At 40.5% G+C, this 16616-nt stretch overlaps 1 protein-coding gene across 5 annotated transcripts in view; it reads right to left on the reverse strand.

The window, feature by feature from the left end:
* Window positions 1–16616, reverse strand: part of Map3k5 (mitogen-activated protein kinase kinase kinase 5) — a 200553-nt gene that overhangs the window by 17774 nt on the left and 166163 nt on the right. For 3 of the 5 annotated variants that reach the window (XM_048798814.1, XM_015501598.2, XM_048798827.1), the window contains 4 exons: window positions 11743–11923; window positions 11479–11647; window positions 6567–6752; window positions 3098–3203 (listed from right to left, as the gene is read on the reverse strand). In XM_048798814.1, the coding sequence (XP_048654771.1) occupies window positions 3098–3203; window positions 6567–6752; window positions 11479–11647; window positions 11743–11923 (642 nt within the window). The remainder of the gene's footprint in view (window positions 1–3097; window positions 3204–6566; window positions 6753–11478; window positions 11648–11742; window positions 11924–16616) is intronic. The other 2 variants (XM_015501602.2, XM_048798823.1) reach the window with 1 other exon arrangement.

Consider the following 16616-nt stretch of genomic DNA (forward strand, 5'->3'; position numbering starts at 1 on the left):
GGCCTATACCTGCCCCTTTCAGTGATCTACACCTATTCCCCTTTACCCGGAGTCTTTCAAGACACACCCCTCTATAGTACATTCCCTATGTCAAGGCTTAATGGAATGATAAATCATCTAAATGTAAGTACAGTTGACTTCCTTAAGCATGAATTTTTTAGGTGTACACCTAACTGCTAAGCATGTGTTTCAAAGCCTCTCTAGAATTTTTTTCCTAAGTTACTCATACTTTCCACCCTAATTTGTTATAAGCAGGTGAAACTCAGTTATTATTTCAATCAAATATTTATCAAAGGACCTACTATTTTCTAGGTATCATGCTGGATAGTATACTAGCCACAGAATAACATAAAACAGACATGATTACTTTCTAGTGAGGATAACAGTCATGTAAACTAGAAATAAAAAGTAGTTTCAGATGGCAGTTAAGTGTCACAACTAGGTGAAAACCATTTTCAAGGAGAGGGAATGACTTTAGATTTGGCTGCAGGTCAGGACGCTCTAAGGAGGTGCCTTTTGAACTGAGAACTTAAGCCAGGGATGGTGGCATAAGACTGTAATCCCCGCAACTCAGGAAGCTGAGGCAGGAGGATCACAAGTTGGAGGTCAGTTTCAGCCACTTAAAAGTTAAAAAAGCACAGGGATGTAGCTCAGTGGTGAAATGCCCTTGGGTTCAATCCCCAGTACCACCAATCAATCAATCATAAGCAGAACACTGAACTATGCAAAGCACAAGCCCCAGGACAGGAAGGAAGCGGGGTGAAGGTCTGTTCTAGGGAGAGGAGACAGGTTCAGGGTTATTAGAACTTCTACTTATGTGTCTTTCTAATATTACTAATGTTATCACTCTTTACTAATGTTTAATATAAAAACTGAGCCTGGTTGGTATCTTCACTCTCAAGTCAAACAAGGTGTTCTGAGAAAAAAAGAAATTCTACAACTTGAAGGGTCTGATATGGACTGGTATACCATTTATAAATACTTTGAATTAAATACAACTATTATATATAACTATTATGTATAACACTCATCTTATTCTTTTAAATTTCTATTTTAGAATACTTTATAGTATAGGCACAAATTAGGACAATGTTTCATATATGTGTATAAATGTCATCTATAAATAGATTTATATATCTAGAAATCCATAATGTACTTCTCTATCTATTCTCCCACCATACACATATAAGGTAGAAGAGCTTTACTTAAAGTTTTTTATTAATGGACAGACTAACTCCTCACTCCATAAAGTTTCATTCCATCAATGCTACCCATTTTGTATCTCACTGTGGATATAGCTGGGGCTATGTCTAGGCCAGTGATTTCCATTTGGCTGTACATCAAAATGACCTGAGATCAATGCTTAAAGCAGCACAATTCACAATAGTTTGGTTATGGAACCAGCCCAAGTGTCTGTCGATAGATAAAGGGATTAAAAAAATGTGGTACATATACAAAATAGAGTTTTACTCAGTCATAAAGAATGAAATGATGGCATTTGTTGGTAAATGGATGGAACTGTAGACTATCATGCTAAGTAAAATAAGCCAAACTCAGGAAATCAAGGGCCAAATATCCCCTCTCCCTAAAACAGACCTTTGCTCAACATCCCTCCTGTCCTGGGGCCTGCACTTTTGTATACTTCTCTCCTATGTGGAAGCGAGTACAAATAAGGGAAAAAAGAGGAGAAGGGGGTTGTATATCATAAAGATACAGGGAAGATCAGTGGAGGAGGAGAATAAGAGGGAGGAAGGAGGGACAGGAAAGGGGAGAAAATGTGGAATGTATTTGAAAAAATACATGAGGTGCACATATATATATATATGTGTGTGTGTGTGTGTGACACACACACACACACACACACACACACACACCCCACAGCGAATTCCACCTTTATGTGTATCTACAAAACACCAATTAAAAATGAATAAGTATTTAAAAGGAAAACCAACAGAGTAGAGGAAGAATAAGTGGAGAGGGGAGAAAAAAAGGGGTCACTGGGGTCTAAAAGGGAGTCAGTTAAATTCCACACATGTATGATTTTGTTAAAATGAACCCAACTATTATGTAAACAATAATTTTAAAATTTTGTATAAAAGAAAAAAAAAAAAAAAGACCTGAGAGCTGTAATAAAATCAGATTCCTCTAGGTGGAGCACACAGGATTTTTAAGGCTATGGCAATGTTCTGTATAATACTATAATGCTGTATACATGTCATTATACATTTGTCCAGACTCTGAGAATGTACACCACTAAGGGTGAACCCTAATGCAAACTATGGACTCTGGGTGATAATATAGGTTCATCAGTTGTAATAAATGTGCTACTCTGATGGGGAAGGTTGATTTTGGGGGAGGCTATGCACGTGTGGAAGAAGATGGTATATGGGAAATCTTTGTACCTTCCTCTCAATTTTGCTGTGAACCAAAAACTGCTCTAAAAGAATAAAACTTTAAAAAAAATCCAATTCCTGGGTCTTGTCTCCAGCAGACTCTCATTTAGTCTGACATGTTCTGAGAACTGTAATACCAGGGAGTGAACCCAGGGATGCTTAACCATGGAGCCACATTCCTAGGCCATTTTATTATTTTGAGACACAGTCTCAGTAAGTTGCTTAAGTCCTTGCTAAATTGCTGAGGCTGGCTTTCAACCTGCGATCCTCCTGCCTCAGCCTCTCAGAGCTATGATTTTAAAGAGATCTTTGCATTGCTCAAGCATTGGTCAATTTGGGAAACACTGGTAAAAAATTGCATTGGGATGTGTTCGTGGACACAGGTACATTGAAATGCATATCTATTTAGGTTACTTTATATTTTTCTATCTTTCTTTCTTCCCCTGCCCCACAAAAATTCAAACATGTTTTTTAAAGACAAGAGAGCAAACCTTCCTCATTCACACTTAACTCTCTCCTTGGTGCAGCATTGCTCAGGTTGCATGCACTGGATGAAAGTTATTTGGTGGTTTTGAAATGACATTTTTAAAACATAAGGCAACCATGGTTTTAAAAGCACCAAGGAGATATCAGAAATGATAGCTAAATGGTAGTCTAAAATACCCAAGCAGGCAACATTCACAGGGTAATTAAACACTTCTGACCTGGAACCAGTGTGGTAATCGCTGTCTGTACGGCTTTGCGGATAATGCTGTCCAAGGCGAACATCCAGTGTGGCTTGATGTTATGATTCCGAAGAACCTTATTGACCTGGAAAAGAGAGGGACATCTAATATTTAACTACAAATAACCCAGCGGATCCAATCACTTGGATGAAATTCTACCTATAAAAATAACGAAAAGTTTTCTTCACTTTGAATTATAAATTTCTTCATGCTAATAGAAGACAAATTAAAAACTGCCACTTCAAATTAAAGTTGATTAAGCCCCATGTAAGCAAATAAGTTATTTAAATAGAAGGAAGACTGGCCAAATTGGCAATGTGGCTTCTTTGGGACTTAGAATATGCAGCTGCAGAATGGGTGGTGGAGGAGGTAAAAGAGGAAAAGAGAGCCCTGGGATCGTAAATAAAAATAAATGCCATCCCTGAATCTTAAAATTACTGCTTAACATAGTCAAGCACTTCCCCATACTATGGTGATTTGGAAAAATAAGCAAGAGGGAGAAATTAGCATTTTATGTGCTACCTATGGTTTGCTACAGTGCATATCTTGTTTCCTTTCCATTGTTGTTTATGCCTGTGTAAACATAAACAAGGAGAATAATCTGGTAGACTATTCCAGAAAGCCAATTCACATAAAAAATCTTTATTGTAGGAATATCTTTTCATGATGACTGGTAATGCTGTACACATTTAGACACTGAAATAAATATGTGTGTTACCTTTCTGTCCCTTAAAAAACTGTAATAAAATACACATAAAATTTACCATCATAACTGTTTTTAAGTGTACCATCAGTGCATCAAGTACTTTCACATTGTTTTGCTACCATCACCACCATATACCCACAGAACTTTTCTCAACTTGCAAAACTATACTCTAAACCCACTAAACAGTAAGTTCCCAACCCCCTAATACTTCCTGAAAACCACCCTTCTACTTTTTGTTCCCAAGAGTTTGATATTGGAAGTACCTCCTACAAGAGAAATCGTACAGTATTTGGCCTTTTGTGACTAGCTCATTTCACTTGGCATCATATCCTCAAGGTGCACCCATATAGTAGCAGTGTGACAGAATTTCCTTCTTTTAAAGGCTGTATAGTATCCCATTGTATGTATATACCATGTACATAATCTTTTTAAAAACAACCTTTTTCCATAAGTCTTAGGCTCAATTCAAGTTTGGATTAAGTCCACTATTTGCTGGTTGACAAAGGTCTCTAAGGAAAGAGGCTATTTCCCCAACAGGCTTCGGTTAGATAGAACCTCAGCAGAAACTAGGAGATGGTACCTGAGTACAAATGCATGCCAACAGCTTCCCTTGGTCCATCTTCATCAGAATCCCCCAGTTTTCAAGGAAGTCAGTTTGAGAACTTCCTCATAGTAGCTATTCCCAAGGAAATGAACCATTGCCAGGATCCCACTTATTATGGGAAATCCTTCCAGACTGAGTTTGTCCTGGTATCTTCATTTCTTTAAAGCACTTAACCTGCTTATTTGACTAATTAGAATAACACTAACTGCTATGGCTTGGGTCTTGACTGTCCCCCACAGGACCATATATTAAAGGCTTAGTCACCAGCCTATGGCACTACTGGGAGATGGTAAAACTTTTAGCAAGTGGGACATAGTGGAAGGAAGTTAGGTCACTGAGGTTGTGCCCTTGAAGGGGATTTGGGGGGTCCCACCCCTTCCTCTCTTTACTCCCTGGCTGCCATAAGATCAACAGGCCTCCTCCATCATGTGCTCCCACTGTGATGTACTGTTGCTGCCACAGGCACAAAGTATCAGGGCCAAGTTACCATGGACTGAAATATCTGAAACTGAGCCAAAATAAACCTTCCTTCTTATAAGTTGACTTATTTATTATAGTGACAGAAAGCTGATTAATACACTAATCCATAATATTTCCCTCAGGAGTCATACACATGGTGGACAAGGGATGCTTTATAAACATGACCTGCTTCTCATAGGGTCCTCATTATGCAGCATATTACAGAGGGTCCATTCTTTGGATTCATTCTAATGCTAAACAGTAAGTTAGTGAAAGTGGGGGTGAGTATGTGTTTATCTGGGAGTCCCCTGGGCTTGAGGCTCAGGATTACAACTACAAAATTCTCAGTCTGAATTCTACAGCCAATTTGATTTCCAACCTCTAGGCTAGAAGCCAAATATGTGGGCAAGTGCAAATTAGCTAAATGATTTCACTCTATTTACAGATGGCGGTGTTTCCCCAGTTGCAGTGTAAGCATGCCTTCAACATCTAGTATTAGCGGTAGGCTTTGCCAGTGGTTTTCATTTTCTGCGACTCTTTTTCCTGCTCCCCATTTAGCACAAGGACCAAGTGGCTTATACAGTGTTTCAGAGAACACTCATGGCCACTGACAGATCATCATTTAGTTTCAAATGAGGGATCATTTGATGCTCCAAATGCAACTATCAAGGCACCTTCTACATAGAAGCAACAAATACATTGGAGTGAATTAATTTCTAGAATTTAAATAATATTCAAAGCCTGCTTCCAAATTTATATTACAGGTACTATGAAGAACTCTCTTATTTCTTTCTCCTACACCTTGTAAGGGTCTTTTGGGAGTGGCTTATGCTGATTTGGGCGTAAAGTTCCATATGTAAGTGTTACCCAAGAATACACAGAGGGTTTTTGAATCAGTCTTCTAGTTTATGTTGCATAGCAACTCAATGTTAGAATAATCAGCAATCTCTCACTAGATAATGTAGATTAATTTTCACTCAGTGATAGTCTATACTCTAAATTAGGTTTCTGGCTAGGACATACTAGATACTTATGAAATAAGCATGTACAAAATGTTCTGTATAGAAACCAGAGAAAAACTGGGAGGAAAAAGTGACTTTGTTCAGTGACCATTCCAATGCATACTGTTAAATTGCTCTTAGTGGCCACTAGATGGCAATTCTTGTATTGCATTACAAATTGCATGACTATAGTGTGCTATGTTGCTAAAGTCACCAAAGTAAATAGTGACCCACTACATGATTTCATAAGAAGAAAGTCCAATCAGGGGAAACGTTTCTAAGTTTTGCTATTTTCCATGGTGATTCAGTTTTATGTATGTTTATCTTTGAGAAATACTAATGCACAAAATAACAAATCCAATACTTACAGACAAGCAGATAGGCATATATCTCATATTCCTCATCCAAAGAGAACAGAGTTCATTGAAATTATTGAAAAAATACTAAAACCTGTATTCTATCCTATTTTTATGACTAATGTTAACAGAGTTTGTGGCAAACCACTGACAAAAAGTTACACTTTAGGCTAGGGTTGTAGCTCAGTGGTAGAGTACTTGCCTAGCACCCTGAGGCACTGGGTTCAATCCTTAGCAACACATACAAATAACTAAATAAAAATAAAAAGGTCTTGTGTCCTTCTCCACCAATTAAAAAAAAAAAATTTAAAGTTACACTTACCGCATCTTGGAATCCAAAGAGGACCACCTGCACTTGGCTGATGCCATGGCTGTCAAAATCCAGCTCTAATTTCAGCTTTGACAGCGTGGTGGCTATGATTTTTCGGTCAGTGGACCTCACAAACTCTCTGAGGCTTGTGACGAGGGTTGTGATGTGTTCCCATTTTAGTTTAGGTTCTTCAGGCCCCTGTGAATAAAAAATATTTCAGTCACACTGTGCTAGACACATCAGCCACAGACACACCACTTCTACAGTCCTTTCTGAGAAGAACTGGGCTCCAAAGGACTACCCGTTAAAGCAAAAGATCACATTTTGAGCTCTAAGGCCCCTCTCAGCCACCAGTACCACCTTGCTCCTGCCATTAAGAAGAAATCAGACTTTGGGAGAACGGGCACTTACTCCTCACACTCACCAGTAGCTAGGATACAGTCAGATGTACAAAGCTTTAACCAAATAGGGGCAGGCTGAGTCAATGCGAGCCTTGTTCTCAGAAATTATAATTGAGAACTTAAGGGGGATTCAGGCAACGGGCCACAGGATCTTAAAGTCAACCCATAGAGAGGTCATAAAATAGGGTCATGAATGCATCCAAATATAAGAAAGGAAGAGAAAGTAATAATGTTGGGAATGACAACAGGGTGGAAGAAGAGAAGCACACAGAAACAGAAATGCCTACAAGAGGACCAACAGCAGCTGAGCCAAAGAAAAGATGTGCAGACTCCTGGACCCTGAAGTCCCTCTGTTTGGAACTCAGCTCAGTCAGGGACTGTGGTTGGAACTCCTTGAGAGTCTAAGTGTCTTGTTGCTTTGTGTACCTACTACAATGTGCTCCTGGTACTTTAACCTCCCCAAAGCAAGTCAATTTCATGTGGGGGGGTTGGGGGAGTGGTCGTGTTTGTCTCACACTCCCTTCTTTAAACCATTCTTTACCCATCAATGAGGCATTCTGTTAGAAAAATGGGCCAATGGACTATTTTACATATTAAAAATAGAATACAATATTTCTATAAATCCCCTCTCTCAAATTTAATTTTTTTTTAACTTGGAGCAAAGCACATTGCTTTTGTAAAGAAAATACAGAATTTATCCTTATTTAATTTTAAGAAACAACAAGATTTTTATTATATTCATTTCTATCTCATATTGTACATTTTCTTACTGCATCATTAAATTCCTCAACCGAGTGATGATAATTACAATCCCTAGGAATCTATTAAAATAAAGAGAAATGCACCATCAAGTTCCTTCTCTCAATATATTTTCATGTGGGAGCTGCCTCATGTTTATGTTTTCATGAGAAAAGATGATATTGAAAAGCTTAAAAGCTGTCATCAAGGAGACATTTTTAAATCAGGCTAGGAACAATTATAAACCTTGTCTTATTTTGTTTTTTAAAAAATTCACAGGCAAAATAATAACACCAAGAGAATATCTTTAAGAAGAAAAATGTTATTCAGAAATGGGAAGCTTACCTTAGTGAAAAATCAGTTACATGTTTGCCAACAGTCAAAATAGTAAACATTTATATTTGACATGAGCCCTGTTTTCATAATAGAAAACGTTGTTTCTGGTTTTTGGATGTGTAAGTCATAGTCCTACAAAGGAACACTCTCTACTCTGGGAAATACTTTCTGTCCACTTAAGTAATTGTTATTTCTGCCCCAACTCTCATCTTTCCATGTTAACTCATAAACATGCCTTTATTAAGGAGCATCTTATGTTGGAGGAGCCTGACTCCCTATCCATAGGCAATATGTGACAGTGTGCGAGCCCCAGAGTTTTCTGCAAAGATCCTCTCTGCCTTTTATCCTTTAAACTTTGAGTGGACCTCTCAAAATGTGGTACAGATAAAAGGCTTTTCATGGTTTAATATTATGAGGGGCAGATCAATATCCACCTTTTAGGGTAGACTGAGATATAAAGCCTGCCTGAGATAGTAAGATATATCTAGAAATACTTAATGCTCTGAAAAAAATTCCTTCTGATTGTAGGAAAAAAACAAAGATTGATCATAACTGTAATAAGAGCTATGATCATTTGTTCAATATATTCTGTTATTCTCCTAAATCACACATAATCTCAAGAGACTCTGGTTCGCAACCTCATGGGTAGATACCTTGTGTTTGGGAGGAGAAGGCTCAGGCTCTGAGAGGGTAAATAAGTGGCCCAAATTGTAGAGCTTTGAAATGATGGACCCTGCCTCTAACAGAGGCCAGTTCAAGCTGGGCTCCAGGTCTCAGCCATTCTATACCTCTGTCCCAATTAGCTGGAGTAGCCAGCCATAAACCTGAGTCAAGACCTGCTTTACCACTGAATCACCAGGCAGTGTCACAGGATGAAATTCATAGTGCCCTTGACAGTACAATCAGGACCCTCACTATCACTGGACCATTCTGGATAGGGCATGTGATTCTGACCAGCAGTTCCTGGCACAGAGGTATGCCCTCTTGAGGTTGCTTTCATGTTTCCTTTTATAGAAAACATTCAAGTGTGCTTTAAAACTAGCAGGCACCAAACCATTGAATATGATTAACCAACTTCAAAATTTAAGAATTTCAGGTTAGGGGTGTAGCTAACCCAGTGGTATAGCACGTGATTAGCAAGTGGGTATCCCTGGGCTCCATCCCCAGCACCTCCCCTAACCCCCAAAATTCCGAATTTCAGCCATCACGGAAATGACTTCTTTTGTCAGGTTTTGAGCTGGTGGCTGAGATAGAATGATAGCCAGGACATTCCCTGCCCGAATGGAGTCACAGTCCAACAGGGGGCAGAGAAAAGGCCCCACACAAATGACATTTTCTGTATTGGAAAAGCATACCTTTGGCGATGAGTACAAGATTTAGGCAATCCCTGGGCTCTACATGTTTCTGACCTAAAAATAAACTAGGTGACCATAGGAGAAGGCTGCACTCCGCAGCGGCTGGCAGTGATTTCCCTTCCTGCCTCTCTCCCCCTACACTGGTCCCCTCTCCTGCTTTAGGTTTCTCTCAGCACCTGTCTCCATCTGGCATAGCAGACAGGCAGAGAAGGGTGGTAGTTAAGACCATATACCATGCAACCAGACTGTCTTCATCCAACCCAGACTCCACTGCTTAGGCCTGCATGACCTTGGCAAGCGACTCAAGTCCTCTGTGCCTCAGTTTTCTCATCCATAAAATGAGGACACTGACAGAGCTATTATTTTAGTACCACTGTCCTGAGGATTAAATGAGTAAATACTCATGAAATACTAAAAGTAATACCTGGCTCAAAGAAAAACAGCGTTCCATTAGGATCAAGTGTAGATGGTGCTCATTTCAGTTCTCCCTGTACCAGAGACCCTACAGACACACATATGACCTTTGGGCTCCTCCTCAGGAATCCAAAGAGGTAGATCTTAGGGAATTCCTAAAGGGACAAAATGTTCAGGCTCAAGAGACAGCAGAGAGGCCTAGGGGAGTCCTCAAGATAAAGACAAGATGGGGTCGTACAAATGGAGCCAAAAAAGGGACAGCCTCGCTCCATTTCCATCTCAATGAAAGAGCAGAAAAACTGTTGGACTGAGACTAGCAACTTAGCCTGATCCCTTCAGCTGTGTCCTTTCTGTAGCTGTTTTCCCAAGACAGAGGGAAGAAGCTGCATGTAGTCTGCCGTGATCACACAGGACAGGTGTAGCCATGTAGACAGGTGATGCAGAAGCAGCAGGTAAAGGAGCCCTGATGCCAGCAGAACAGAGGATGACAAGTGTGATGTCTGGGCCAAGTATGTCTGTGGAAGGCTTGTATCCACAAGGGGCCTGAGCTTCCGCCCCAGTGGCTTGGAATTGAAGGAAAACCTGTTTCCTCTGGTGCAGATTTGGGGGAGTAGATTCTTCCTCAAGTCTAAGCACAATTCCAGGGAACATATTTTCCCAGATACTACAGACTGAATGTGTCCTCCACAATTCATATGTTGAAGCTCTACTCCCAGTGAATTTGGAAACAAGGCCTTTTACAAGCTAATTAAAGTTAAGTGAGGTCATGGGGTGGAACCCTAACCCAACTGGACTTGTGTCCCCCTAAGAAGCAGAAGAGACATAGGTGCGCACACACAGAGAAAAGCGCATCTGAAAACCTAATGAGAAGGTGGCCACCCACAATCAAGGAGAGAGGCTACAGAAGAAGCCAAACCTGCCAACACTTGATCTTGGCATTCCAGCCTCCAGAACTAAATAATATTTCTGTGGCAAAAGCCACCTCATCTGTGGTCTTTTGCCATGGCAACCCTAGAAAACACATACATCAGGGAACTACAGTTTCACTGACAAGACTTCGCTTTTTTATAGCATATCTTGCCTTCTAACATATTATATAATTATTTATTGTTGGCCATTATCCTCCATTGAATGCAGTGGCCTCATGAGCACACAGGTTTGTTGTACTTGCTGAGGCTTACAAATGCTCCGAGGAGTGACTGACAGGTGGCCTTGTGCTAATGCCAGGATTAAAATTTCACAAGGCTCAAGGCTTGTTTACTGGGCTCCTAGAGACTAGGTGGAACCTCACCACCATGAAAAATTTGTCTCCAACTTAAAAATAATTTATGTTCAAAAATACGGTTTGTACCTTAGGAATTTGCTTCTTTGTTCCCTCTGGGGTAGGCTAGTTTGGTTTACGAAGATAGTTTCATATCTCCAAGTACTGTCACCTGTCATGGATCCAGGTGGTTAGGACACAGTTAAAAATACGTGAACTCTGGGTGTGACTTAATAGCAGGTGCCTGCAGTTCCAGCCTTGCAGGAGGCTGAGGCAGGAGGATGGCTTGAGTCAGGAGGGGCAGACCAGCCTGGGCAACATAGGGAGAGCCTGCCTCAAGAAATAAAATAAAATAAAACACACACATGCACACACTTACACACAATTTGGGAAATGAAGTACTTGGGAGAGATTTTTACCTGAGCTAAAGATTCCATTAAGTTCCTCACAACTTTGTCCTGGTCTTCTGTCAGGATCCTGTGAAGGGTGGCCCGCCTTTCACTGTCCTTCCTCAGCATAAAGAAACCGGAATCTTTTTCTTCAGGGGAAGGCGGGGCACTGTGATCCTCAAAATTTTCATCTGGAATGCTGTAATAATTGAGGCAGCATAAATCACAGCATGCTCCATAAAGTGACATACCTCACAACATAATTCTTTTACCCCAAGTAAGTCCCATCTTTACCCCAAAAAGAGTGTCCGTATTCCTTTCACATCTTTTTCTCCACAGGACTTGGCTCTGGTTTTGAAAGAGAAGGGGTCCACCTTTAGCTCTGTATCAGGGGACACGGAGCCGTACTCACTGCTGCTGCTGGTGTCTTCTACCAGGACAGGCACTGGCAAGGATATACTCCTGAGATATTCTGCTGGTGACAGGAGGGAAAATAGGCAGTTAATGCTTTTAGAAATTTATACATCCTAGAACACCTATGGAAAGACCAGTATCCTTTGCCATAGACCTCAGTGCAGAGAGCAGCATGATTATGCTACAAAGGGGACTGGCCATGTGAGTATGATCTCCCCCTGCTCTGTATGACCCAGGCAGGGGACAGCCAGGAAAGGGCCTCCCAGGCCTGAAAAGGAATATGTCAAGGGTGTGAAACTGTGCAGGAAGACCAGGTTTGGTGGGTCCTGGGTTCTGATCTCATTCTTATAGATGACTTATTATTTTTATCTACAGGTCTCAGTTTTCACATCTGTAAAATACAAGACCAGGTTCGTAAAATTTTAAGCCTTGCTGTTTCCTGGTTGTCATGCCCTGAGCTGCCTTCCTCTGTCACACCCTTCTGTGTGATGATCTGCTTCATCTCAGGCCCCCAGCAATGGAGTCAGCCAATCAGGAACTGAACCTCTGAAACCAGTACAGAAACCAAATAGAAAATAATACCCTAAAAAGTATTTTGAAAAGAGGATTTCTTAAGATGCTGTTATATCTGGCCTCATGAAGCAACTCTCCCCCAGCAAAAACTTTTGACTGGACGCATAAAGTTCCTCAAATTTACTTGAAATAAGGACCTGGGCTCTTGAGCAGGAGAATACCATTGGTTATCACCACGATTCTCTGCCAGAATGACTGCTCGCCTGTCCCAGGAAGGAGACTTGGGGGAAAGAACAGCCAGTAAACACTTTCATGTGTTCCAATGAAAGTGTGATTTTAAAACTGTTTGGTAATTCTGCATTATTCTTGGTACTAAAATGGTTCAGAAATATTTAAGAGAAATAAAATCGATATTTTTCTTCCAAAAAAATAAATTTTAAGTCCTCTTCCTCAGAGGTTCAAAGGTCCACCTTAGCCTCTTGAGGCTGCCTTGAAAGGCATAAAGAATGAGAGGTTGTGGGTCTACCCCAGAAGCTCCAACTCGTATTAACCTAGAACAAATGTGCTGTCACACGTTACAACTCTGCTCTGGGATACAGATAGAAAAGTATTCTTTGCTAACAGGATTTTGGAAACCAAGAGACCAGACCTCTAATGCCTTTTCAGGTTCTCAGATACTATGATTCTATGGCAAACACAGGCTTCTGCTTTTTTTGGGTGGGGAATAAGGTTGCATAATAGGAGCTGTCTATAGTTAATCAAACACTGATTTTAAAAAATTATTTTAATTTATGAGAAACATCTTTACTATCCCAATGCTACCAAAGTCTCTTACTAATGAAAACAGATGCCAATTTGCAGAAAACGTCCACTGTTGCCTGGAAGCCCCCTTTTTACTCATTTCTCCTTTAAGCTAGATGGAGTCAAAAACTAGCCAAGTCTTAAAGACAGAAGGTGGTTGGTCAGGAGTGGACTTCTGACTCTGTTCACTGTGACTAGAAACCAGTGACCATTAGCCAGGAGGGGTGGGGGCTGTTAGTACTTTGATCAGACAAATGGACATATTTGTGATTATTCATTGCTTATCTCTGACTTACAAATACCTGAAAGCTAGATCAGCCTTCTCTCACCTACACTCCTTCCCCCTCTCCTTCCTTCCTTCTCTCCCTATCCCAAGTCTCCCTCCCTTTTTTCTTCTCCTTTCTTCCTTTCTTCCCTTCCTTCCTTATTCTCCTCTCTCTCTTCCCCCCCATTCCTTTCTCTTCAAGTGTTTTTAGGTTCAGTGTATGCTGTATTATTATGTGTTGTATATATAACAGAAGAAAAAACACAAAATATGTCATAATATTTATGGTAATTATTTCTAGAAGATGTGATTGAGGGTAATCGATTTTCTTTTATTTTCCCAAACTTCAGCAATAACAAGTATTATTTTTATAATCAGAAAGATATGCTATTAATAATATTTTTTAACAAGCAAATATTCAATAGGTAGCAACACCACTTTACTAAAAACTTCATTTACCTAATAATGCATTTGGTTATTTCATCTTCCTAAAGATGAAAAAAAAAATCCCCTTATATAGCAGGAATGGATATTTCTCTGAAAACATTTTATCCCTGACCCTCGGAAGCTCTTCCATAGAAATCAGTCTTGGAAAGGGCCTAACCATGTCCAGGAGCATCCTAAGTGATACAATCTTGAGGTAGGACACATCCCACCCACTGGTTATATCATAGATCCCATGAGGCCAGTTCCACTAGCCTATCCCATATGTAGGCCTAGTAAAGAAAGCAGGTGTCATAGTAGTACAAAGCTTTGATTTTACCGATAGGGAGGAGAAGCTTCCAGGGATAGTAGACCTCAGGGACAAACAATCTTACTGGTTAGAACTGGAAAGTCTCCCAAGGATAAACTGATTGACCTATCTGTTGTTTTATTTAAACGGTTCTGTAGTTCAAGCATGGGCCATATTTTAGGCAGTGCTGCTATACCTGAAAGCAGATGAGTAGCCTCTTGCTGTTAATGAACAGTAGGGTTACAGGAGAACAGAAAAATTTTGTTGGGGAGACTGCTTGGGAGAGGACATTTCTGGGGTGGCCTAGGTCTGTGGTGTGCTCTATTTCACTCCAGAAACAACATCAGTTGCATCTGAGGAAACAGATTACAGAATGGACAAAAGAGCTGCCCGGGAACAAGATTTCCATTGCTATGAGATGTCAAGGCCCTACACTAAATGCTGCGAATGGAAAAAGATAGCTGAAGGATTCTCTCCTCAGTCTCTGGCCTAATGGAATAGCCAATCTCTTTCCTAAGGAGTGGGGCTCACTGATAGCGGGGGAATTCCTACAGAAGCCCATAATGAGTGATCCACTTTACAATGCACATGACAATCAGAAATGCAGGCAAGCGTCATTTACATTTCAACAACAAAATCAATGCTTCTTGGAGATAAATAGATTAACTCTATTTAGAATACTTCTAGATTGGGAAGGGGGTCCTACCATGTTTTTGTAAGTATGTGTGCGAATCTAAAGAAGAAAGAGAGTGAAGCCTTGAATTATCCTGCTTTTTACCCTTTTTAGTCACTGTATGTGGTGTGACTGCCCAGTAATAAGACATCCTGGGTCACAACTGTGAATTTTAAGGTTGCTATGGAAACTGACTGCCTAAAAGGAGACCCAATGAGGTAAAACTGCATTTGCTAAGGTTAAAACTCAGCTTGGGTCATTATGGCTCATCTAGGACATAAAGGAACTTACAGATATTCTGCATGTCCTGTGTGTACAGCCCTGATTCCTCCTCTGCCTGAACTGCTTCTAGACTGACTCCCCTTCACTTTTTGGCCATGCATTCATTCATCCAACACAGGGTCTGATAACACACTACTTGTTGGGAGTCAATAGGACCTGCTCATGGATTGGAGCAAGTCTAAAAATGAGAAATCAAAAACGATCCCAAGGTTTCTGGCTTAAGAAAATGGAGACATGTACTATTCATATATCAACATGGAAGAGAATACAGGCTAAAGGGAATACTCTTTTCTTTGGGAAGGGGTGTTATTTGACAGATTCGTTTGAGAAACAAAGATGACAATTAGATATGAGTCTGGGAATCAGAAAAACTGGTCTAGAGAAATGACCTTCGTAGCCCACACTGTAGATGTTATTTAAAGCAAAGGATGATAAAAATTTTAGGGAAAAGATGGGAAGAGAACAGATAACCCACCTGGTGCTTCAGAACAGCAACATTTAGAGGAAAAAGGAAGGAAGGGAGGCAGAAAAGGAAAATGACAAGGAGCAGCCATGAGCATGGAGGATATAGGGATGGACCAGGTGTTGAGGAAGTCCTCAAAGGACAGGGCTAAAGAGAGGACAGCCATCTGGGCCAGAAACTGAGGACTAACTTAAAGAAAGGCACTTGCTGGATTTGGCTATGTACATCTCATTGGCAAACTTGGCTAGAGCAGGTTCAGCCATCATGTGAAAGGGAAAACTCTAGGGGCTGTGGCTGGGGCTCAGTGGTAGCACAGCTGCTGGGCATGTGGGTTCGAGTCTCGGCACCACATATAAATAAACTATCAACAACTAAAAAAATTTTTTTTTAAAAAAGGGAAAATTCTAGACTGCCAGGAACAAGTGGAGAAGATGGGAAGACAGTGTACTTCAAGACAGGAAGCTATCATGGGGAACAAAGTGGGAGTGTTAGCCAAGTGGGTGTCCAGGGAAGATTAGCTCAGGACAGAAGATGCTGGATATGAAACTTATCTGGAAAGGCAGAAGCAGAGAGTAAGCAGGTGTGGGATTCAGGACCCACCTGGAGAAAGATAAACGCTTTCTCTATTGTAAGGAGTAGGAAGGAATCTTTGAGCAGGTAGTGATGAACCCAGCCTAATTCCATCTTAAGATTGGAAGCCATCTCATCACAAAGTCATGAAAAGTTAATTTCTGTTTTACTATAAATTACTGAGATTTCTAAACTTGTTTGGAATTCCTGCCCGTGCCTTGAACTTACCCATGCCTGGCTTTCCATGACCAGATAACAACCCTCTCTGAAACTTCAGTGGCGCCCCATAAATTCTGATGTTGGGATGTGAATTTATCCCCAACCTTGAAATGTTAAGCCATGTAGATTATCAACCTACTATCTGCTTTTGTATTATGCTTGTCAAAATCCTGTTAGCTGTAAGTTTCTCAAGACACCCCCCTTTGCAACTTTTTGTGCTATAAAACCTTTATCC

This window comes from Marmota marmota, unplaced genomic scaffold (genome assembly GCF_001458135.2).
Source record: "Marmota marmota marmota unplaced genomic scaffold, marMar, whole genome shotgun sequence".
NCBI classification, from domain to species: Eukaryota; Metazoa; Chordata; class Mammalia; order Rodentia; family Sciuridae; genus Marmota; species Marmota marmota.